We start from the raw sequence: 24,807 nt of genomic DNA, 5'->3' as shown, positions 1-24,807 counted from the left end.
ACGAAAATGTGAGACTCCGTAAAGGACGTAGTTGGCGGACCAATCACAGCCTGGTGCGCTCAGGAGACCATCCGCGCGTCCTCTATAGTCCGCCAATGACAAAAATGGGTCGACGCACGCAAGGAACACGCTTTAGTTGCATGATTTTTTTATTGCAGAGACAAAAAAATAAAAATAGTAGTAGGGTTGGCTGATATGTGCATGCACAGACAGATAGATAGTTGATAGATACTATACTCCACAACTAGAACGCCCCCTAAACGATGGGCTAGTATTCTCCCTCCAGGTCCATATATGAGCTCCCTTTAGCTCTCCATGCACGTTTCTCTAGGGCGAGACACAGTCGCGCTCTCTCTATCCAATGTTTGTAACATTTGTAATAATATCTTGCATTCACAGAAGCAGCAAGCCAAGATACCTACTTGGTGTTTTCACTTTATATTTTGTAGATAAAAAAAATATTTTAAAAAACAGCAGCACAACGTTGTCGTGGTTTTTTCTTTCTCTATTGGACAGCTTTATTGTGAAAGATCTCTGTCCAGACAGAAGCAGGTATTATATTATATAAAGTCTCACAGTTTATTTTTCGATCAAACAAAATAATATGCAGAATGTACTTGAGAACTGGTGTATCCTTGAAATAACGTAGAATGAGCTTAACAGTAAAATAAGGGTTGCCTATCATCCGAAGAGTAACGTCATTAATTTGATGAACTTTGTCTGTTTCACCTCTCCCATCATTTACAGCCATTTGTTTCCTTATTTGTTAAACAGAAGTGAGGACCCCCTCCCCCTCCCTCCTCAGACCCCCTCCATTGGGACATCTCCACCTCCCTCATCACCCCTCGGACCCCCTCCCTCCACACTGCGGCGTCTCGCCCACTCCGGGCCAAATGAGGAGCAAAGACCACCTCCAGCCTGCGGAGGACGCTGCTCTGGTCGCCCTGGGCAACAGTCACCTGGAGACGACGCATCATTAGCCGAACCATCACCTGATTGGCCCAGAGCAGCCCCAGGGCTGGTGACACGCTGGAGGAGAGCGGGCTGAGAAAGAGAGAAATAGTTTTAATATTATAATGTCAAATATTATTATTATGTTAAGTATTTATTCAAAACACAGAGCTTTTTCATATCACTATTAATGATGTATGTTCAACTTGTATCATATTTCATTTAGATGAGGCTTTTATCCAAAGCTAATTAATTAATGAATTAATAAGTGACTCCCCCAACACGTCTGGGCCAATCAGATGTGCGGTTTGTCTATAAATGATCTCGCCTTTTCTCATATCAGAGAACTATTGTTCATGAAACAAATTTAACTTTCATACAAAGTCAGAATTTCACTTTCGTGGGTCTTTGGAAAACATGAAATAGTGTTTTACCCCAAACTGTCGTCTGAGCTGCTAAGAAAATCTGTCACCTGAAACCAAGAAAGATTTAATTAAATTCATTTTATTGTACATAATGTAAATATAAATGCTTCTGTTTCTGATCACAATATGACGTGTACACATGCAACATCCTCTGACTTTCGCCCCTCACGTCGGCACAGGAAAAACTCCCAACAACAGTGAGAAAAAAGGAGGAAACCTTAAGGAGAGCGGCAGAGGAAGGAAGGAAGGAAGAGGAAGTAGCTATATATAATATCATTAAAAAACAACCGCCTGTGTGAAAATCTAAATACTGACATTCTGATGGAAAAGCCCTTGTTGATATGAGTGTGTTACCTGATTAATACAGAGGACAGGTGTGGTGAACCTCGAGCTCAGGTGGTGCAGTGTTGAGGAGAAGGTGAGGAGCTGTTTACTTCTCTCCAGCCAATCAGCAGCCTGAAACTCTGACCTGAAAAGAGCCGCCAACGAGTCCACCACAAGGAGCCGAACCAGACCCCGAGTCAGCAGCAGGGGGACGCGGCGAGAGAGACACACCTGCAGGGAGTCCTGAGGTACACACATCACCTGTCAGTCACTGAAAAGGGGTTCACTAGTCAGAGGTCAGAGGTCACACTCACCAGGTCTGCTACATGTTCAATGTAGATGCGGTCACTGAACTGGAGGCTGCTGATCAGCGAAGGAGGAACGTCCGAGCGCAGAAGGGACTGATCTGTGATCAGCTGCTGCAGACGTTTGATAGGAAAAGAGTCCTCGGTGCAGATGTACACGGCTCCTGTGTTACAGGGAGGAGGTCAGTGACCCTCATGACCGGTATCTACCGTACACAAAAGTGACGCAGATTTCGGTGCTTGCTTTTCGGATTGGAAAACCTTTATTTACACTACTCTGACAGCTAACGATAGCTTAACGCTTGTAGCTACGGTAGCTAGCTAGCCATCTCCCTTCTATTTGTATTTAAAGGCCGTGTCTCCCCTCTGTTATTAAAGTCTGGAAGTTCTTTCGCTGCGCACGGCACTACGGACACACAGACGTGTGCGTGTACACAGGTGAGCACGCGCCCACACACGTCGTCAGCCCCCCACCAACCGCGGGTGTAGCGGCATCCGTGACTTTGTTTCCTCACACGAATGACAGGATCGTTTAATTCTTTTGGTTTTTATTTTACGCAGAAAAGCGTTAATAAAGTAATGAATTAATAAATTCTGTCACACGGTGGATAAACAATATGCAGCTTCTGTGTTGCACCTGCTGCGATCATGACGTCAAAAAAACAAGACAACATACATGTTAAATATCTTTAGTTCCTGCACAATGAGAATAAATCTAAAATGAAATGATTAATATTCTCCAAATTCCATTGAACTAATACATACACTTACAGAGGGGAAACACTAAGTATACTGTAAACAGTTCATCTATTGTTCATAGTTAGAAAGTTCAAAGCTGTTTGACAATATTGGTTACACAACTAATACCGTATTTTCCGCACTATAAGGCGCACCTTCCATGAATGACCTGCTTTAGAACATTTTCATATATAAGGCGCATAAGATCCTGTAGTCAAAGGTTTGACGTCGGGGCGGGTGGAGGTGGAGACGGTGCCTTCAGGGTCCGATCGATTTCTACGAGGTGCGTCCGCTCCCGCCGCCCTCCTCGCCATCCACGCCTTAAATCTTCGGCTGCTTTTAGAATAACTAATGTTCCCCGTTAAGACGGTTGAGCTACTGTAGAGAAAAGGGCGCCGTCTCTCGCTCTTTAATCTCATGAAGTGCTCGGAGAGAACGACAGCTTTGTTTCTCCGACGCGCCCTGAAAGCAGCTCCATATCTCGCTCAGCATCTCGCCGTCGTAGACGAGCTTTGGCGTGTTTGTCAGAGCGCCTTGAGCGCCGTGTACAACCAGTATGGATCAACCCATTAACCAATTGATCCATATATATATAAGGTGCTCCGGATTATAAGGCACTGTCGTTTTTTGAGAAAATTAAAGGCTTTTAAGTGCGCCTTGGAGTGCGGAAAATACGGTATATTGTTCAATTCTGAAGAAAAATGGGTTAGGGTTAGAAAAATGTCTTAGTTGATGAAAATTCTCTCTTTTGTTTTGTGCTTAAAAAAAAGTATTTTTAGGCACTAGTATCATTTTAAAAGTATCGGTTTAGCACCAGTATCGGAGAAAACCCAAACGATACCCATCGTTCCCTCAACCTCAGCTCTTGGTTTCTCCGATGCTGCGTTCACTGACCTGAATGCAGCCCTCCGTACTGGGTCGGGTACTGTACAGACAGACAGAGCTGCAGAGCCAGCTGAGTCTTTCCCGCTCCGCTTTCTCCTGACAGCTCAGTGACTCCCCCCACAAGTAACCCCCCCCTCAGCAACTGGTTCAGTACCGGACATCCAACGCTGAGTCGGAGGCCGGCGTCAAACTTACGATGGAGCACGAGGGCTGCAGACAGAGAAAGACTCAGGTGAAGGCTTGTTGTGACATCCAATCAGAAGGCCCAGGCTGGACTGACCTGCGATCGGATGGTGGCGGCGGCAGGAGGTGGCGGCAGCGATGAGAAGCTGCTGGACGTCTGAACTGGACAGACCCGTGACCCTCTGTAAGTCTGAACCTGAGACACACAACACCTCCCTGGCTGACTTTAGGTGTGCTGGAGGGACAAAACAAGGTTACCATGGCAACAACAATAATAGAACAACCCCCTAGTGAGCACCAGGAGGGATTCAGAGGAAGCTCCAACCAAACTTCATACGAAATAGGACTGTTATAAGGAAGCTTTATATCATCAACTTCCCTTTTGGGGCTCTTTTAGTTCTACAGAATATTTACTCCAATGCGTTGATGCGTAATTGATGTAAGTTGATGGTGATTAGTGGCATGTTAAATGTAGATGTTTGTGAAAGGAGTCTGGTGTAGCATCACCTCTGCTTACGGCTGCAATGATCCTCGGGTTGAGCTCCAGCTGGTCCATCTCCCCAGTGGCGGCATCGCCGCTGCTTAGTGTCACAGTCAATAAACGTTGTTATTGTACGAGCAACTATCTAAGGAGTCCTTCCACATCCGACAAATGCCCGCCCAAAGACAAGCAACAGCATACGTCATCAATCCCCGCCGGTTGGAACCATCTGACCCGGGGTGCGGGTGTCCAGTTACATTAAAAAAATACATCCAGTGCATCGTATAATGTGTAAAAGTAATTGTATGAATATATTATGTATTTTATAACACCAATACGCAATATATATGTAATATTCTTGCCAACAGTGAAGGTGTTTTCGCCACAGATTTAATAACTCCCCCACTCAAGACTTCGTGACGTAATTTCACGGCGCCGAAGGAGGAAAACAAACCACCCGAAACAACCGAATCCCGTCTACGATCATTAATCCGTATTTATTGAATATAGTTTGCCCTTACGGTGCCGAGAAATGGATTCCACCGTGGAAATAACGGCTCCGTCGGGATTTTAGCCGTAAAACGGTTCCTACTGTTTCTATAAGACTCTAACAGGACTACTGGTTCTGTTTCTACTGGTTTCTCCCGTGGTGAGTTAATCTCTCCAGTAATGTTCGGTCAAGTTGTGAAGACAAAATTCGGACTATATCAGGAATCGGTAACATTTATTGCCAAAATACGATAGACATACGAGGAATTTGACATGGCGGTTGGTTGCATGACACCAGGCAGTAAGACAATGGACAACAAGACAGATAAGACAGCACAGTGTAAGAAAGTGGCGGGTTCAATTTACAATTAAAAAATTAAGGATAAGAAGGAATTTAAATAAAAAAACAGCGAACAGATAACCATACTCTACACAACTGTGTTGTGAGTGTATGTGAAAGTGACAGGTGACAGGTGTGTGTGTGTGAAGTGACCGGATGTCCGAGTCAGTCAGGGGGGACCGGTGTCACGTGCCTACTGGTTTTTATAATATTATATATATAATATCTATGGTCGGACTCATCAACAGAGCCGATGTTACGTGCCTACTGGTTTTTATAATATTATTGTTATAAAAACTGTTGTGTCGGTGGTGGAAAGCTGCAGCCTCGCGAAAAAGTATCGATACACATGTTTGGGAGTGTTTGCTCGCGGGGGATCGAATCAAGGTTAGAGATTATATACAATATCCAGGTTTAAGGTTAGAGATTATAAACAATATCCAGGTTTAAGGTTAGAGATTATATATAATATCCAGGTTTAGGGTTAGAGATTATATATAATATCCAGGTTTAAGGTTAGAGATTATAAACAATATCCAGGTTTAAGGTTAGAGATTATATATAATATCCAGGTTTAAGGTTAGAGATTATAAACAATATCCAGGTTTAAGGTTAGAGATTATATATAATATCCAGGTTTAAGGTTAGAGATTATAAACAATATCCAGGTTTAAGGTTAGAGATTATATATAATATCCAGGTTTAAGGTTAGAGATTATAAACAATATCCAGGTTTAAGGTTAGAGATTATATATAATATCCAGGTTTAAGGTTAGAGATTATAAACAATATCCAGGTTTAAGGTTAGAGATTATATATAATATCCAGGTTTAAGGTTAGAGATTATAAACAATATCCAGGTTTAGGGTTAGAGATTATATATAATATCCAGGTTTAAGGTTAGAGATTATAAACAATATCCAGGTTTAAGGTTAGAGATTATATATAATATCCAGGTTTAAGGTTAGAGATTATAAACAATATCCAGGTTTAGGGTTAGAGATTATATATAATATCCAGGTTTAAGGTTAGAGATTATAAACAATATCCAGGTTTAAGGTTAGAGATTATATATAATATCCAGGTTTAAGGTTAGAGATTATATATAATATCCAGGTTTAAGGTTAGAGATTATAAACAATATCCAGGTTTAAGGTTAGAGATTATATATAATATCCAGGTTTAGGGTTAGAGATTATATATATTATATCCAGGTTTAAGGTTAGAGATTATAAACAATATCCAGGTTTAAGGTTAGAGATTATATATAATATCCAGGTTTAAGGTTAGAGATTATAAACAATATCCAGGTTTAAGGTTAGAGATTATATATAATATCCAGGTTTAAGGTTAGAGATTATAAACAATATCCAGGTTTAAGGTTAGAGATTATATATAATATCCAGGTTTAAAGTTAGAGATTATAAACAATATCCAGGTTTAAGGTTAGAGATTATATATAATATCCAGGTTTAAGGTTAGAGATTATAAACAATATCCAGGTTTAAGGTTAGAGATTATAAACAATATCCAGGTTTAAAGTTAGAGATTATATATAATATCCAGGTTTAAGGTTAGAGATTATATATAATATCCAGGTTTAAGGTTAGACATTATATATAATATCCAGGTTTAAGGTTAGAGATTATATACAATATCCAGGTTTAGGGTTAGAGATTATATATAATATCCAGGTTTAAGGTTAGAGATTATATACAATATCCAGGTTTAGGGTTAGAGATTATATATAATATCCAGGTTTAAGGTTAGAGATTATAAACAATATCCAGGTTTAAAGTTAGAGATTATATATAATATCCAGGTTTAAGGTTAGAGATTATATATAATATCCAGGTTTAAGGTTAGACATTATATATAATATCCAGGTTTAAGGTTAGAGATTATATACAATATCCAGGTTTAGGGTTAGAGATTATATATAATATCCAGGTTTAAGGTTAGAGATTATATACAATATCCAGGTTTAGGGTTAGAGATTATATATAATATCCAGGTTTAAGGTTAGAGATTATATATAATATCCAGGTTTAAGGTTAGAGATTATATACAATATCCAGGTTTAGGGTTAGAGATTATATATAATATCCAGGTTTAAGGTTAGAGATTATATACAATATCCAGGTTTAGGGTTAGAGATTATATATAATATCCAGGTTTAGGGTTAGAGATTATATATAATATCCAGGCTTGACATTTCCTGTTTATATAAATGTGTAAATGGAAACAAAGACAACTTGTGATATTAATAGTAATAGTTGGGTAAAATCTAATCCATTTTAACTACTTCATCTTTAACAGTTAATCATCTAAAGGCGTTGACCTCTGTGACTTCCAGGGTGTGTTGACCTCTGACCTCCACCATGAGCTCCAGGGTGTGCCGGACGTGTGGCGGGTCCGACATTGACGTGGATCAGGCACGGGGCAGCGCGGTGTGCACCGGCTGTGGCTCGGTTCTGGAGGACAACATCATCGTCTCCGAGGTTCAGTTTGTGGAGGGAAGTGGAGGAGTGTCTTCAGCTGTGGGACAGTTTGTGTCTGCTGATGGTGAGAGGACACTACACTCAGTGGGCTCCATAATCTATCGGGTTATATGAAACCATCACATGATCAATAGTTTAATCAATGTACAAATCCTAATCTGATGTTAGATTCCCCCTTGATGGTAGAACAGACAAATACACATTTTGTTATGTGCCAGCAACCAGGATCTTTTATTTTTGAGTTAAGCCTTTGGTTGAGGGACATTTCAAAGGACATTCCTGGCATCCAACCTCCAAAGACCCGGTGCAAATGAAGTCACAGTATGAATGGACTTCTCTGCAGGTCCGGTTAAGGCCCCCCTTCTAGGTTCGGGTTTTCACACCAGTGTTGGGAAAGAGTCCAGAGCCCAGACCCTGCAGGGTGGTGAGTACCTCATCCTCCTTCACCTTCATCATCCTACCACCAGCTCCCCCTGACTGGGCCCCCTGTGTGTCTCCAGGTAAGCGTCAGATCCAGCAGCTGGGCAGTCAACTGCAGCTCAATCAGCACTGCTTGGACACGGCCTTCAACTTTTTCAAGATGGTGGTCAGCAAACACCTGACCAGAGGACGCAAGACCGAGCACGTCATCGCCGCCTGCCTCTACCTGGTGTGCCGCACAGAGGGGACGCCACGTATCCTAGCAACTACCTTCTTAGACGTGCTGTGTGCAACAGTTTAATGTTCACAACACGATTTTCCTCAACTGGGTTTCAGACATGCTGCTGGACCTCAGTGACCTGCTGCAGGTGGGATTTCATCTATAGTCTCATTCAATGTTCTTTCTTTCTATACATTGTAGATTCATATTGACATCAAAACTATGAGGAAACACTTGAACATTATATAAATATATGAATTATGCGTAAAAGCAAAATGTGTTTTCAATGTTGGACCTTTTGTTTGATGGCAGCTTTGAGCCTCTTGGCCTTCCTTTAACCAGCTCCGTGAGGGACACTGACCGATCATAGAGCTGTGTTGGGGTCCTTGTCCTGTTGAAGTACAGATGCTGATCCAACTAAGCTCAAACCGGATAGGATAGCATGTTACTGCAGAAAGCCCCTCTACACCATCATACCACCTCCTCCATCTGCGACTTACAAAGACTCTGCGGGTAGAACCAAAGATCTTAGATGTGGAATCATAAGACCAGAGTCCAGATGTCCACTGGTTTAATGTCCAGTCCTTGAGTTCCGGGGCTCATGCAGGTCTCTCATTGTTCTTCATCAGTAGTGCTTCTTTGCAGCCATGAAGGCTTGATTCCGTCTCCTCTGAACAGGTGATGTTGAGATGTGTCTTCTCCTTGAACTGCGAGAAGCATTTCTCTGGGCTTCCTGAGGCTGGTAACCATGGACGTCTCTTGGACAGCAGGGGTGTCCTCATGATGTCCACTTTCATCACAGTGTTTACTGGTGATCACAAGCATTCACCGTTCTTGTGGGAGTGGATTGGCTGACCTCACTAATGTCATGATGGACTGTGCTTTGTCTTTACTTCTTTCAGTGTTCTTGCCATAATCTGGATTGGAACTGTAGTGGAATAGACTCATTCACGTTATAGAACTGTGCAACACGCAACTGATGCTTTCACACCCATTAAGAAGGCAATACATTTCACAAATGAACTAGACAAGACACACCTGTTCATGGAGAACCATTCCAGGTGACTCCCTCCTGAAGCTGGTTGAAGGAAAGCAAGAGGTTCAACATAGAAAACACATTTTGCTTTAACACATACTTTCATATATGTCAGAGTTTCCTATCCATCTACAATGTAGAAGAAAATAAAGAAACCATTGAATTGGAAGGTGTGTCCAAACCATTGATAGGTACTGTATGTATAAATATATATGTATATGATATGAATCTCAGTAGCCGTAACTTCACGTCTACAGGTGAACGTCTACATTCTGGGTAAAACATTCCTGCTGTTGGCTCGAGAGCTCTGCATCAACGCTCCTGCCATTGGTGAGGAACGTTTATACCCCTATAGATATATCACTTCATTCTAATACTCACATAGCGGGACTCATGTTTTACTTTAATTGAGCTCGAAAACACACATTTTTAAATGTGTGGACTGGAAGCAAGTCTGTCCCACTCCCCTCGAGGGAGGTCCAGTCTGGGTTTGATCGAGGCAGTGAACTACAGGAAGACCTTTGAGTCTCTTTCAGCATCAGGATGTGCCTGTGTCAGCAAACTCCTGCAGGATCATGGGGGGGACCGGATCAGGTACAGAGCCTTATCCAGAACCTCCCACTGGTTCCTGGGGCTCATCAGCAGACACCCAGCGGCCACCCAGCTCCACGCTGCCCGTAAGACGTTGAGCGATTCTCTATGCAGAATTATCTCCAGCGTCGGTGGGTCGATCTCACAGAACCCTTTGGGAGGTTAGGCTCACAACCCCGCAGACCCAGTTCAGCCTGACTTTCCATCACCTCCCAGTGGCGCTGCGTCAGCTCTCGGTTCTGACCGCTCTGAGAACCAGGACACACACATTACTGTTACACACACACCAGCCTTAAGCAGCTTACTGATCCAATCACCACCCGGAGTCACATCTACAAGAGCTGAAGCTCAGGTGGCTCCACATTTCCCTGATGCCCAAATAAAACATAAACTTGACTTTGGCCGATCCATGATAGACAAAGAGGAGGTTTGGACCCAGGACCTTCCTGCTGTGATGTTGGCTTGTCTTTCCGCCTCTTCCCCCTCAGACCCTTGTCTGTATATCCCTCGTTTTGCTCATATGTTGGAGTTCGGGCTGAAGACTCATGAGGTCTCCATGACGGCTCTTCGTCTGGTCCAGAGGATGAAGAGGGACTGGATGCACACGGGACGCCGTCCATCTGGTCTCTGTGGAGCAGGTACAACGTGGTCCATCACACATGAGCTGATCTGGAATCCTGAGGACCAAACGTCTCATAGCCGGTCATGGTTGTGTTTGCCCTCGTGTCGTCCTCCTCAGCGCTGCTGGTGGCAGCTCGGATGCACAAGTTCCGTCGTACAGTGAAGGATGTTATCAGCGTTGTGAAGGTCTGCCAGACAACTCTAAGGAAAAGGTGAGAGCAGATCAAACTAGATCTCATCACATGTGGACTGCAGCAGATCACTCTAGATCCCTTCACAAGACATGAAATCCCAGTGGACTGCAGTAGATATATACTTTATTAATACAGCACAGTAATTACAATTATATACACAGTACAACAAAATACAATAAATAGCAGCTTAAATTAAAATGAAAGTAGAAGTATGTACAGGGAGGATTGGGTGTAAATTTAAATTAAAAGCAAAAACAGTAGTGCAATGTTATTGATATTACATTAAGACAGTGGTGAAGTGGTTATTCAATGAACACAGATTCAGCCAGAGGGGGTTTGTTGTACCGTCTACTGCAGTTGGCAGGAATGTTTTATATCATCCTGTTGGAGAAGGTGCTCCGCAGTCCCTGCAGTAGGTGGCCCGGGTCATTTAATATGGACACCAATAGATCACTGTAGATATGATAGGGGATCCCAGTGGACTGCAGTAGATCACCATAGATCCCTTTATATGATAGAGACAGCATTAAATTACACTAGATCACTATAGATTTCAAAATATGTTGCAGTATATCCTGTTCTTTACAGATTAACAGAGTTTGAAGACACGCCCACCAGTCAGCTGACAATTGACGAGTTCATGAAAGTAGATCTGGAGCAAGAATGTGATCCACCTTCCTTCACCGCCGGACAGCACAAAACCAAGATGCAGCAGGTAGATCCCTCGGTCTCTGGTTGGCTGCTGACCGATGAGCTCACCAATGATCAATGACAGGACCATCTTTACCCTCTTCTTCTTCTGCAGCTGGAACACGAGCTGGCCAGGAAGCTGGATGAGGTTGAAGGTCAGTTAAAATGTTTGATTACCTTAAATTCAGTTCAGAGTTTTTGTTTTTGTGCTTGAATGACTGAGCTTGTTTCAACTCTTCAGTCTCCTGTCATTCTTTTGCTGCTCAGTACTGTGAGTGGACTGAGAATATCTTTTGTATCCTCTTACAGATATTGAGCCTCCTGTGACTTTTGGGAGTTTGATTAAATATAGATTTTTGTTTGTGAAAAGCTTTGAAGGACTAAACCTTGTCCCTGTCAGGAGAGATCAGCTGCTACAAAGACGAGATCGAGACGGAGCTGGAGAAGAGCCGACCGAAACTTGGAGGAATCTACACTGCCTACTCCAAAGAAATCGGTCTGTATTGATCCGGAGTCAGCGGGGTCCCCCTCATCATCAAAACCACATCACAACTCTTCACTTCTTGCTTTTCAGACCCCGATGACGTTGAGGTCTCGACCATGACCTCTGAACCTGAGGTAACGGAGATGGAAGACTCAGATCTCCAAGCTGCCACCCAACACCTGACCCAGAACTTCCTATGTGAAGTGATCCAGGATGAAGAGGGTCAGGGCAAGAAGCCAGATGACAGTGATCAGGAGGCGGGGTCCGACGAGGAAGGGGCGGGGCCTCACCTTCAGGCTCCTCTGGCCGTCATCCTGGGCAAACTACCGAGTGCAGCCGGGCGGAGCCTCGAACAGGCCTTCCAGCCCTTTACAGATTCGGAACAGGGCGACAGAACAGATGGTGTGTATGACATCATCATTACGTCATTATTACCTGAACATGTTGACTCTGATTTTTTTTTTTTATAGGCGAGCAGTCGGAGTGTGGAGAGTTGGACCTGAAGGACATTGATGATCAGGAGATCGATAAGGTCAGTTAATTCATCAATCACTGCTGTATTGATCCAATGTTCATCTCAGGGCTCATCTTTGTCACAGGTGTCAAACTCAAGGCGTGAAAATGCCCCCCCCTCGTTGATTGGACCATCCCCCCTATGATAGTTAATGGTCTGGCCCACTTGAGATCAAAGTGGTCAGTATCTGGCCCAAACCTAAAATGAGTTTGACACACCTGATCTATGTTAATGCAGAAGTAATGTCTTCGCAAAACTGCTTTTATTGTGAAAGGATTTAACAGGATGTGGTGTGTTCTGATTTTCTGCTGCAGTACATCCTGAATGATCAGGAGGTTGAGGTGAAGACGGAGCTGTGGATGAAACAGAACGCAGAATACTTGAAGGAGCAGAAAGGTGATCTTCATCATAGTCTTCCTCTTTATGTTATTAACTAGGGCCGTCAACAGTAACGCATTAAACTATGCGATTAATGTGGTCGCGTTAATTCAATGAAATATAACGCAACGTTGTCTACTTGCGGTGTGCCGGAAGTAAACAACGTTGACCGCGGAAACAAAGCGGCCGCTAGCTGCAGTCAGTTACATCTCGATGCAGAGAGCGTTTTGCATTGGAAGTAAAGCAAACAGCGACAGACAGCAGAGAACTGAGCAGAGGAAATACTCCACGTGTCAAACAGAAGGGGGGTGAGTGGCAGACGGACCACTTAAAGCACCGCTATGCTAAGCTAGCTGCTGGGCTACTTCCATGTAGGATGTAGGGTCAGGTGTGGTCAGGATGGCAGCTTCTGCCTTCGTTCCCTGCGGCCCTATTATGAACTAATAGTCCTCTTCATCCTAGTCTTCCTCTTCCTCACAGAGAAAGAAGAGCGGATCAGGAAGGAGAAGGAACAAGGGACCTATAAAGAGAAAGTGAGTCAAAAACACAGGACCTCCCAGCCAGGGGTCCAGGGGCTTTCCTGTTCTCATTGAGGACCAGGACTAATTACTAACCTGGCTACTGCCTCAGCGAGCATCACAGAGCCCCAGAGGGTAAATCTAATGGGAGCTACGTTTCGTCCTTCTCAAGCCGAAGAAGTCCAAGAGGAAGAAGGAGCAGATCCAGGCGTTGACGGCGGGGGAGGCCATCGAGAGGATGCTGGAGAAGAAGAAGATCTCCAGTAAGATAAACTATGAGGTCCTCAGAGACCTGAACAGCAGAGGGACAGGAAGTGGGGGAGGCAGCAGTCCCACTGGAGTGACCTCCGACCCCCCAAACACTGCCGCCGCCACACGGAAACGACTCACCCGCCGCCGCCGCAAGAAGACCAGCGATGCTAACCGAGAGCTAGCGGCTACTACCAGCATCATGGGGAAGAGGTACTCTACGAAACGTATTATGTATATATATCTTCATATATATATTCATATAGAAATGGATGGGAAGATTATTTGTTCTTCATGTTGGTCTCAGGGTACGACTCATTCTATCCTCCACACCGAAGAAGAAGAAAACAACCGTCCAGGTGAGCAACCACACCTGTCTCACCTGCTTCCAAGATACTGTGGCATATACATATATATATATTTATATATTTCCCTATAAATCTTTAGATCCATATGGATTTATATGATTGATGATTGATTCCATTGATTGATGAATCAATCTATGTTTATTCCTACAAACCCAAATGAAGTCACAATTTGATTCCTGACTGAATCACATGAATAATATTTAATCGAATAGAAACCTAAATTTGTTGCCCAACCGACTGAACCGTCCGTCCGTCCATACGTCATCAGTAAATCAAGCTCAGGGATTGTCTGAGACCGGAGCCTCCAAACCTCCTTAAACCGCACCGCCTGACTTCCTACTTTCCCACCGTGATCATCTTGTGGTGTTTTAGTCCACTTCCTTTGCTCTCAACTATTGCGTAACACATGTAATAACTGTTTGTGTCTCAGTGGAATGCTTTTAAGCTTTAGGTTTAGTCACAATACACATCAATATTTATAGACAAATATGTGACATCACAGACCTCTCATTTTAAACCTCTCAGGCAGAAAACCCCGTCCCCGTGACAACAGATGTCCCAACAGAGGCTTCGCCTGCAAATCCTGCACCCGAGCCAGACCAAAGCTCTGCCCCTTCTGCTCCGCCCACTGTGGTGGAGGAGGAAGAGGAGGAAGAGGAGGTGGAGGAGTGTGTCAGCGCGCTGCAGCTCGTAGGAGGTCAGTCCAGCCTTTTATTCTTTAAACTTAGAGGAATGATTGATTGACTGACTGACTGATTGATCCTGTATTCCAGATTACGGGTGTGAAGAGGAGGAAGTCTTCTAGCTCTGTCCTGCTGACCTTTGACCTCCAGCGAATAAACCATCTAGTTAACCTGAGGCAGCTCTATTGAAACAATTTTACAGAAATGATTAATATTGGCGATAGCTTGAACATGTTACGTTAGCACTGACGGTAGACTTTTTTTGTGGATTTTTAACACTGATCTTTTTTTATTGATCCCTATGAATGTAAATATGAAAACTCTCATTCCTGTAAAATATGTCCATCCAAAGTTAAACTTCTTTAATGTTTGAACTGTTTGTGTTTTTAGGGTTTTAACTGTATCCTTTTTTTAAACAATTGTGTGTACTGAAGTATTTTTACTTGTTATATTATGATTATGTACTGAAAAAAGGAAAAAAAACATTGAGAGAATAAAGAAACTATGAAAGTAGAAGAACCTGAAGGGAAAGCATTGTTTTTTAGTTTTTTTAGTAAACATTTTACTTTGGCGGGTTTGACGAGAGTAATCTGCCTCTGATTGATTGTGATGACAGGAAGTCACACTAAACCGTGAAAACCAAGAACAGATCCAACTTTAACATTTTGGAACATGTTGGTTCTTTTTTTTATAACTTCTGACTTTTGCTCTGCTTCCAATTTTAATGCTAAGCTAAGCCAAGCGAAGTGCTTAACCGAGAGGAGGGAACTCCGTTTACACAACGGGTCAAACGTCCTCAGCGCAGCTCGAGGGGGCGGAGCTCCTCACTGGCCCAACACCTGTTTGATGGCCTGAGAGTAGAACCTGGTCCGGTCCTCTCTCGGGGAATCCTCCTCCTTAGGGACTCCTCCACACTGCATCCTCAGCGCCGTCTCGTCTCCTCCCTCCTTAAACACCAGGTTGGCGTTGTGTAGCGTTCTGATGGAAACAGCATCCGCAGTGACCAAACAAAGCTCAGATGTCCGATTGTCCCTGAACACAGCAGAAGAGAAGTTGCTCATGATTGTAAAAGACCTACCACTGAACCGCCTCCTCATCTACATCCCTTTGGTCCGGTACCTGCAATGAGGAACATCAAATTCTGGTTACTATGGTGATGCAACACCTCTGCGCTGTTGCTGTTTTCTAACCAGCTCTATGAACTTGTGTGCCGCTCTCGCCCAACATCTGGAGCCACCTCCACACCGAGCGTCCACCTCTGACAGTGAGTGAACATCACATCACATCACATGTCATTTAGCTGACGCTTTTAACTAAAGCGACTTACAATAAGTGGATTTCAACCATAAGGACACAAACTCAGGAGAACAAAGTGCAATTTCATCAAATAAGCCGATGTACAACTTGCTGTAGATAAGAACCATAAGTCCAATGTAAGTGCTACAGTTAGTTAGTGTGTTAGTGGAGGTAGAGTCTGAAGAGGTGTGTCTTCAGTCTGAAGATGTGAAGGCTCTCTGTGGTCCTGATGTCTTCAGAGACCTCCTTCCACCATTTAGGAGCAGGACAGCAAAGAGTGGAGATCTAGTCGAGTGTTTTGCTCTCAGTGAGGAGGAACAAGCAGTTTATCACATGCAGAGCGGAGAGGTCAGAGGTCGGGATGTCGGGTTGGACCAGGTCCTGGATGTAAGCTGGACCCCATCCATTCACAGCGTGGTACTATGTTGCGACCAAACTTTACAAGGAGGCACATGGTGGAACTTAAACCAATGACGATGGAAAACAACAACAATAATAATAATAATAAACAGCTATAATATTAAAACAGATCATTACACACCAAATTAAATTACTTACATACAACAAATTTATATGATTATTAAGATATATTAGGAATCAGGAAACATTTATTGCCAAAATATGTCAAACATACAAGGAATTTGTCTTGGCGGTTGGTGCGTGGAATATTTCATGTTTAAATTGTATACTTTAAATTTAAAATAGATTTCTTTGATTTAAACCTAGTTAGTTGTATATTCTGAATGAAACATTAAATCATTTTTTGGGGTTCATAAAAAATAATTATAAATGTAATGAATACTGGCTCCCCGCTATTTCCGCGTTAACTACAACTCCCAGCAGTCTGTGCGCGGCCGGAAGCCTTAACACTCCCGTCAAAGAAGAGAAGTAGCCGATACAACCGAAGGTAAAAATGGATTCTGATCGATGTTTGAAACACATCTCTGTTTGGTCGGAGTTCTGCTTCTATGTGCGCGTGAGGAGGATCACTGCTGCCGTCTGTCCGCGTGAGACAAAGAGTTACATCCGGTTTAAACCCCAATGAGTCGGTTAGCCTGCTAGCATGCTAACTGTTAGCACCTCCAGCTGGGACACAAAAACACACTATACACAAAATATACACTTGTTGTTTTGCTCCTCTTTCTCCTCGTTGTTCTTGTTTTCCCTCCTTGTTGTTTCTTTTCGTCACATTCTCCTCCTCTTGGTTGTTGTTCTCCTCCCCTTCTCGTCTGTTCTTTTTCTTCTCCTCCTTCTTCTCTTCCTCACAACAGTTTGTTCTTCCCCTCCTTGTTGTGCCTTTTGTCATATTCTCCTCTTTGTTGTTGTTGTTCTCGTCATCCCTTCCTCCTCTTTGTTGCCTTTTTCTTCTCCTCATTCTCCCCCTCTGGTGTTGTTCTCCTTCTCCCCTCCTCGTGTGTTCTTTTTATTTCTCCTCCTTCTCCTCTCTGTTGTTGTTCTTCTTCCCCTCCTTGTTGTTCTTTTCGTAGTGTTCTCCTCCTCCTCCCTCTCCTCTTCGTTGTTATTCTCCTCCTTCTTTCCCATCTGCTTCTTGTTGTTGTTCTTTTCTTCTTCTTCTCCTCCGTTTCAAGAAGCAGGTTTAGTGTAAACTCAGAGTTTGTTCACCCTGAGGGATGATGAGGGAAACTCTGGCTTGTTTCACATAGGGAGGTAACTAAAGCTCAGGCTCAGTCACCATGGTAACTAAAGCTCAGGCTCAGTCACCATGGTAACTAAAGCTCAGGCTCAGTCACCATGTTAACTAAAGCTCAGGCTCAGTCACCATGGTAACTAAAGCTCAGGCTCAGTCACCATGGTAACTAAAGCTCAGGCTCAGTCACCATGGTAACTAAAGCTCAGGCTCAGTCACCATGGTAACTAAAGCTCAGGCTCGGTCACCATGGTAACTAAAGCTCAGGCTCAGTGTAAAAAATGTAATTTTCCCACTGGGAATTAGTAAAACATATGGATTATGATTAGTGTGTACATTAAATGTTAACTGACAACACTATATTACATTACATTTAGCTGAAGCTTTTATCCAAAGCGACTTACATTGCATTTTTAACTCGTGTTTTTTTTTTACATTTTTGCCAAGGGAGCAATTAGGGGTTGGGTGTCCTGCTCAGGGACACTTCGACATGGGACATGGAGCAGCCGGGGTTCGAACCGCCAACCTAGCGGTTCTCTACTGCGCCACCGTCAACCGTTGATTGGAACTTACTGCAATTTTCTCCCACGATGTTACTTTTCTGTCTAATTACGGGTTCATACTCGTCGTACGTTTGCATTAATATTTGCAGCTCAAGAGGGGTGAATATAGTGTTTGTGGTGGTTGTCATGGTAACTCGTAGTATCATGGCTCCATTCATGCTGCCTTCATACTGTGATGCTGCACGCGCTCAACTCTGAAACCAGAAACTCTGAGTTTCCATCTCAGGATAAATCAAGTCAAAGTTTAGGGTTTACTTGAAACGGACTTCTGGTTCTCTCCGTTGTTCTCCTCCACCATCTTCTCCTCAGCGTTCTCCTCCTTCTTTTCCTTCTTGTGGTTCTTGTTATTCTTGATCTCCACCTCCCTTTTCTCCTTCTCTGTTTCCAGTTTCCATAAGATTTGTGTTGCATGTCTACATGATGAAGAGTAAGGCAGATGAAGAAGATTACTGGAACAGCTCCAAGTTCAAAGCCTTCACCTTTGATGATGAAGATGACGAGTTCAGCAGGGTAAGACCTACATATATAAATACACACACCTGTACAGCTGAACTACCTCTGACTTGTGTTTCTCAGTTAAAGGAGTCGAAGCGGGCGGTAAACAGCATCCGCTACCTGGTGGAGGAAGACGATGATGAAGAAGAGGTGGAGAAGGTCAGCTGGAGCGGAGAGCCTGTCGGCAGTAAGACCTGATTTTTTTTTTCTGTTTTTAGTGTTGTGCTATGATTGGCTGCAGCCTCATTGTCATGCGTCTCCTCAGGTATTTCCTGGTCGGTCAGTGAGACGGCAGCGTCCAATCAGAAAGCAGACAGAGAGCCCGCCTTCCCCAAAGTCAGCGCCGACTCGGGACCCATGAGCAGGAGTCACTCGGGTTACTCGCTGAGCTCGCTGTTCAAAGGTGAGAGCGGAGAACCGGCGGTGACCTGAACCTGAACACACACTGAAAGTCACATTTGTTTCTCTGCAGGAAAAACTAAAGGAGGAAACTTCCAGTCACTCGCCGACTGTGAGTGACCTCCACAAACACAGGTTGGGATATTGATTGATATTGATTGATTGACAGATTGATTGATGTTTTAGCACCCAGCGACCCGTCTGTCAGGCTCTATGCCCCAGAACTAAGGAAACCCAAGTCTGAATACAAGGTAAGAACAAGCTGTCATAATGTATGATCTGATAAATGATTAATAGTCTGAAGATGCTTATCAGGTACTAATGATGATGTCATCATGTTCTGATATCAGGATTATGTCAGTGATTGGTCTCCTGAAGAAACGGTCCAAAGAATGCAGCAAGGAAAGGTATGACCTCTGTGTAGAGGTACTATAAATGAGGTAGTACTTGTATCGTAGTATTAGTTTGTATAAATACACTTTTCAATCTTTTAAAGTAAAATGTACCACGTTGTACTTGTACTTTGTTTCAGGTCGTGTCACTAGAGAAGTTTCGTTCTCTTCAGGATAAACTTTTGCTTCTGGATTACGCCGTCAACGCTCACGATGGAAACGTCATCACTGCTGTGATTTCATTGATTACTGATCAACAACAACAATAGTATCATTGATGCTATAACTGAAAATGACATGTTTTTTGATCTACTTTCAGGTTTTAATTTATTTAAAGAGGACTCTGAGTAAAGGTGAGCCTGTTCACGCTGTCCTCGCCCCGGAATCCATCCCACCTGTTGTCATTGATTCTGTGTGTTTTCTTTAGAGGTTTTGTTTCGAGAGCTGGAGTCCAGACAGACGGCTCTGAGGCATTTGATCCACTATCTGACTGAGACCAGAGACCAGAGGCTTCTGTTGGAGCTGCTCAGGTCTCTACTCCCACCTGGACACACCTGGTGCTGTGTCAGCTTTTATCTAATGGGTTTTATTCTTCTGTTCCTCCTCAGAGCTCTGGGCAGGATGGAGGATGTGGCGGTACGTACGATACGCTACTAAGCACCAGGAGTACACAGTCCTAGTACTGAAGTATCATCAGTACACATGTCTCACCTGCTGTTTCCATCGCGACAGCTGTTGCAGTATAAAGAACACCTGAGCATCGCTGATGAAAACAGAAGGCGGGACTTTCTAAAGAACTGCCTGAGGTGAGTACCTCTTGTACCACCGTACTAAAAATACTCTAAAACGATGGACCTTATCTAATATACTTTGATCTCTTTAATATTAAACACATCAGCGACGTCACCAGTGGCAGCAAGTCTGTTTGTTGTTGGTTTAAGTTTTGCTTGTTGGTTTCCAGTCTTCCATTTTCCCCAGAAGATTCTGCTCATGTTCAGGATCACTACACTCTGCTGGAGAGACAAGTTATCATCGAGGTAAGAGACACACAAACGCCTGTAACCGCTGGTAGACTGTGGCCTGTAAAGTTGAATCCGTTGCCAGACCACCGACCGACAGGCAGAACGTGGTGGAAAGGTGGAAGTTTTCCAGAAGTTTCCCAGAAAAGCATCAATCCTCAACATGCCAATGATCACGACGCTGTACTACTGCTGTTTCTACCACTACACCGAGTCAGAGGTTAGTCTGAGGGTAACTAAGTTAAGCTATAACACAGAGATGAATGTGCCCTGATTCAGAAAGGAACCACATTATTTAAAGCGGTTTAACTGAACCAGATCGCTGAGCGTGTTTTCTGTTTCCAGGGAACCTTCAGCTGTCCATTAAATATCCGTCAGACTTTCAAGGTGAGTAGAGATTGTTTAGACTTATTGAAGGTAAAGATTGTTTCCATGGTCTCTGATCTTTGACCCCAGATTTCGGAGAAGCAGTATTTTGTGACGGCGTTGGCAGCTCGGGCGAAGCTCAAGGCGTGGTCGGACGTGGACGCTTTATTCACCAGCAGGAACTGGCTCGGCTTCACCAGGAAGAAATCTCCGCTCAGCTTCCAAAGAGTTGTTGACATCCTGCAAAAAAACTCCGCCCCCACACAGGTGAGTGGGGTGGGGCCAAACTTCCCCATCATTGGAGAGGGCGTTGGATTGACAGGTGTGTCAGTTCTGTGGTTTGATTGACAGGTGTTGCAGAACTACGTGGCGCTGGTTGATGATGCGGAGCTCCGGATCTCTTTGGCTCAGAAACATAAATGTCACGACATTGTCATCAACGTGAGGCACACGATATTAACGCTTCACTCTGATTTAAGGATAATTTTTGATATTCCACCAATGAGAATCCTTGCAGCCATCCCTGCTTATGTTAATGATATTATTATGACTGTACTGTCTCTTGGCCAATCAGACGTACCGGGACCTGAAGGACCGGCAGCAGTTGCTAGGATACCAGGTGAAGTTGAAGAGAGGATCAGCGGAGGAGAGGAAGATCGACGAGCTGCTCAACAACCCGGTGAGGAGGAGGAGGAGGAGGAGGAGGAGGAGGAGGAGGAGGAGGAGGAGGAGGAGGAGGAGGAGGAGGAGGAGGAGGAGGAGGAGGAGGACGACATCTTCCTCCCCATGTGACCTTTCTTATTTCTTTTCTTTCAGCAAATACGGTGGAAGAACTGATGACCTGAAGACTTTGTTTTAAATAAAAACCACTTTTTCCTGTGTGACAATAAACGGCGTCACCGTGACAACAGAACGCAACAGACGAGCACTTTGTTTGGCTCAGTACACTGGTTCTTGTTGTTGGGGGTTTTGTTTCTGCTGAGTCATCTGTTTGATTCAATGTTTGGATAAATAAATTAAAATAATTTAAATGTACTCTTTACATGGAGGAGAGGAAATTAAATGAAGTTTGAGGTTCATGATCAGATATCAATTTAAAACAATAAATAAAACTCAATGTTAAAAGTTAATGTTTTTATTATCTGTCCATTAATATGGGTGAAGGACATCACATTGTCCATCATTTGATTATATAGTGGCTACGGAAAGTATTCAGACCGCTTTATAGTTTTCACTTTGTCATTGCAGCCATTTGCTCAAATCTATTTCTGAAGAACCTGAAATATCACAGTCATGAGTATTCAGAGCCTTTGCTCAGTATTGAGTAGAAGCACCTTTTCAGCTGCTACATGAGTCTTGGGAATGATGCAACAAGTTTTTCACGCCTGGATTTGGGGATCCTCTCCAGCTCCGTCATGTTGGAGGGTGAACGTTGGTGAAAAGCCATTTTCAGGTCCCTCCAGAGATGCTCAGTTGGGTTTAGGTCAGCGCTCTGGCCGGTCCGGTCAAGAAAGGTCACAGAGTTGTTCCGAAGCCACTTTGTTATAGCGGTGTGCTTGGGGTCATTGTCTTGTTGGAAGGTGAACCGTCGGCCCAGTCGGACGTCCTGAGCACTGAGGTTTTCTTCCAGGAGATCTCTGTACTTGGCTGTATTCATCTTTCCTTCAATGGCAACCAGTGGTCCTGTCGCCGCAGCTGAACCCCCCATAGCACGATGCCACCACGTTTCACTGTTGGGATTGTACTGATTGTATCAGGCAGGTGATGAGCAGCGCCTGGTTTTCTCCACACGTGCCGCTTAGAATTAACGCCCAAAAGTTCAATCTTGGTCTCTTCAGACCAGAGAATCTTATTTCTCATAGTCTGGGAGTCCTTTGTGTGTTTTTTGGCAAACTCTATGCAGGCTTTCTTTACCTCGCTCACCAAGGCTCTTCTCCCACGATTGCTCAGTTTGGCTGGACGGCTCAAGTCTGGGAAGAGTTCAGCATTATGGAGGCCAATGTGCTCTAAGGAACATTGAGTGCTGCGGAAATGATTTTGTAACCGTGGCCAGATCTGAGCCTCGCCACCATTCTGTCTCTGAGCTCCTTGTGCCGTTCCTTCCACCTCCTGATTCTCATTTCCTCTGACACACTGTGAGCTGTGAGGTCTTATAAAACCCAGCAGGACTCCAATGAAGGAGAACCATCTCAAGGAGGATCAGAAGAAATGGACAGCAGGTGAGTAAAATATGAGCAAAGGGTCTGAATACTTATGACCATGTGATCTTTCAGTTTTTCTTTTTTAATGAATTTGATGATTCAGAGCGGCGTGGCAACTCTTAAACGATGGAGGGACGTATGTGTCGACCGTGCATGCTACATCATTTGAAAAATTAAAATGAGTCGGACTCTGTACACATGTTACTAGTCAGACTAGGCAGCTTAACCAAACATTGGCCAACATGCATATAAGACGTTGTGCTGCTTTCAAGATGCGTTACTTTGTCAATAAAGTTAGAAAAACTATTTACGGCATCATGGGTGGTAAAAATACTCATTTGCATATGAATGAGGAGGCGGGTCCATGGGATTTGACCTCGCCTGCTTCTTCGCCTTTTCTTTACTTTCAATGAGTTGATGTTCAGATCGATCACATTGATTATTAAACATTATGCTTTCAGAGTAAAATCTCTTCCTGTTGTTAAAATAAAAGAGTAGAAATAGTATTTTATGAACATGTCAAATACTCGGATATTTATACTTTACTTACTTATATATAAAGCTGTTACTACAAGTAGAAACTCTGAATCCGTGTGAACATAGTGAAAGAGGTTTTAATCCTCAACTTTATATAATAATCATAATTCACTGATGGATGTTGATTTCAGTCTGACGTTGGTTCTGTCTGACGGTGGTTCTGACCGATGTTGGTTCTGTCTGACGGTGGTTCTATGTGATGATGGTTCTGTCTGGCGGTGGTTCTATCTGACGTTGGTTCTGTCTGACGTTGGTTCTGTCTGACGGTGGTTCTATGTGATGGTGGTTCTGTCTGGCGTTGGTTCGGTCTGACGGTGGTTCTGACTGATGTTGGTTCTTTCTGACGGTGGTTCTATCTGACGTTGGTTCGGTCTGACGGTGGTTCTGACTGATGTTGGTTCTTTCTGACGGTGGTTCTATCTGACGTTGGTTCGGTCTGACGGTGGTTCTGACTGATGTTGGTTCTGACTGATGTTGATTTTATGTGATGGTGGTTCTGTCTGGCGGTGGTTCTATGTGATGGTGGTTCTGTCTGGCGGTGGTTCTATGTGATGGTGGTTCTGTCTGGCGGTGGTTCTATGTGATGTTGGTTCTTTCTGACGGTGGTTCTATCTGACGTTGGTTCGGTCTGACGGTGGTTCTGACTGATGTTGGTTCTTTCTGACGGTGGTTCTATCTGACGTTGGTTCGGTCTGACGGTGGTTCTGACTGATGTTGGTTCTGACTGATGTTGATTTTATGTGATGGTGGTTCTGTCTGGCGGTGGTTCTATGTGATGGTGGTTCTGTCTGGCGGTGGTTCTATGTGATGGTGGTTCTGTCTGGCGGTGGTTCTATGTGATGTTGGTTCTTTCTGACGGTGGTTCTATCTGACGTTGGTTCGGTCTGACGGTGGTTCTGACTGACGTTGGTTCTATGTGATGGTGGTTCTGTCTGGCGGTGGTTCTATGTGATGGTGGTTCTATGTGATGGTGGTTCTGTCTGGCGGTGGTTCTATGTGATGGTGGTTCTGTCTGGCGGTGGTTCTATGTGATGGTGGTTCTGTCTGGCGGTGGTTCTATGTGATGGTGGTTCTGTCTGGCGGTGGTTCTATGTGATGGTGGTTCTGTCTGGCGGTGGTTCTATGTGATGGTGGTTCTGTCTGGCGGTGGTTCTATGTGATGGTGGTTCTGTCTGGCGGTGGTTCTATGTGATGGTGGTTCTGTCTGGCGGTAAACCTGCACTTACTACTGGCAATTATTTGAATAATTTCTGTTATAGGAGTTGAATTGTAGATCTTCTAGATTGTTCATTGTAGTCGGTCC

The 24,807-nt window shown here is 43.8% G+C and overlaps 3 protein-coding genes and 1 long non-coding RNA gene across 7 annotated transcripts; 2 read left to right on the top strand and 2 right to left on the bottom strand.

Annotated features, from left to right (window-relative positions):
• Window positions 1–131: 131 nt before the first annotated feature.
• Window positions 132–4,824, bottom strand: xrcc3 (X-ray repair complementing defective repair in Chinese hamster cells 3). Of its 2 annotated transcripts, XM_040169654.2 has the most exons (7): window positions 4,319–4,824; window positions 3,909–4,046; window positions 3,638–3,838; window positions 2,015–2,169; window positions 1,731–1,943; window positions 1,386–1,423; window positions 132–1,044 (listed from the first exon to the last, which is right to left on the bottom strand). In XM_040169654.2, the coding sequence occupies exons 1-7, from the start codon at window positions 4,365–4,367 to the stop codon at window positions 738–740; spliced, it is 1,101 nt and encodes a 366-aa protein (XP_040025588.1). In that variant the 5' UTR covers window positions 4,368–4,824; the 3' UTR covers window positions 132–737. The 2 variants fall into 2 exon arrangements, with proteins under 2 accessions (XP_040025588.1, XP_077950002.1); XM_078093876.1 differs by lacking the exons at window positions 132–1,044; window positions 1,386–1,423 and adding an exon at window positions 1,456–1,593 and having other exon boundaries at window positions 4,319–4,519.
• On the top strand, window positions 2,040–15,104 carry LOC120814262 (BRF1 general transcription factor IIIB subunit b). Of its 2 annotated transcripts, XM_040169653.2 has the most exons (20): window positions 2,040–2,187; window positions 3,732–3,995; window positions 7,478–7,686; window positions 7,966–8,046; window positions 8,123–8,296; window positions 8,379–8,410; window positions 9,556–9,628; window positions 10,378–10,527; window positions 10,629–10,722; window positions 11,293–11,419; window positions 11,510–11,549; window positions 11,795–11,890; window positions 11,969–12,280; window positions 12,349–12,410; window positions 12,707–12,788; window positions 13,251–13,303; window positions 13,461–13,750; window positions 13,845–13,896; window positions 14,431–14,602; window positions 14,679–15,104. In XM_040169653.2, exons 3-20 carry the CDS (start codon window positions 7,503–7,505, stop codon window positions 14,708–14,710), a joined length of 2,106 nt encoding a protein of 701 aa, XP_040025587.1. In that variant the 5' UTR covers window positions 2,040–2,187; window positions 3,732–3,995; window positions 7,478–7,502; the 3' UTR covers window positions 14,711–15,104. The 2 variants fall into 2 exon arrangements, with proteins under 2 accessions (XP_040025587.1, XP_077950000.1); XM_078093874.1 differs by lacking the exons at window positions 2,040–2,187; window positions 3,732–3,995 and adding an exon at window positions 4,711–4,941.
• Window positions 15,105–15,290: 186 nt separating this feature from the next.
• On the bottom strand, window positions 15,291–17,558 carry LOC144389417 (uncharacterized). Its single transcript, XR_013453444.1, has 2 exons — window positions 15,667–17,558; window positions 15,291–15,566 (listed from the first exon to the last, which is right to left on the bottom strand). It is a non-coding gene; the product is annotated as an uncharacterized LOC144389417 (long non-coding RNA).
• On the top strand, window positions 16,606–21,896 carry vipas39 (VPS33B interacting protein, apical-basolateral polarity regulator, spe-39 homolog). 2 transcript variants are annotated; one of them, XM_040169657.2, is made up of 19 exons: window positions 16,606–16,791; window positions 18,484–18,605; window positions 18,672–18,777; window positions 18,856–18,993; window positions 19,063–19,101; window positions 19,176–19,240; window positions 19,340–19,396; window positions 19,522–19,614; window positions 19,701–19,734; window positions 19,809–19,911; window positions 19,990–20,017; window positions 20,114–20,187; window positions 20,343–20,418; window positions 20,486–20,620; window positions 20,746–20,787; window positions 20,857–21,033; window positions 21,118–21,207; window positions 21,341–21,445; window positions 21,583–21,896. In XM_040169657.2, the coding sequence occupies exons 2-19, from the start codon at window positions 18,513–18,515 to the stop codon at window positions 21,601–21,603; spliced, it is 1,476 nt and encodes a 491-aa protein (XP_040025591.1). In that variant the 5' UTR covers window positions 16,606–16,791; window positions 18,484–18,512; the 3' UTR covers window positions 21,604–21,896. The 2 variants fall into 2 exon arrangements, with proteins under 2 accessions (XP_040025591.1, XP_077950001.1); XM_078093875.1 differs by having other exon boundaries at window positions 16,727–16,791; window positions 17,980–18,605.
• Window positions 21,897–24,807: the final 2,911 nt, after the last annotated feature.

This window comes from Gasterosteus aculeatus, chromosome 18, assembly GCF_964276395.1.
Source record: "Gasterosteus aculeatus chromosome 18, fGasAcu3.hap1.1, whole genome shotgun sequence".
NCBI classification, from domain to species: domain Eukaryota; kingdom Metazoa; phylum Chordata; class Actinopteri; order Perciformes; family Gasterosteidae; genus Gasterosteus; species Gasterosteus aculeatus.
The sequence above is the reverse complement of the archived record's forward strand: the minus strand, read 5'-3'. Positions and strand labels throughout refer to the sequence as shown.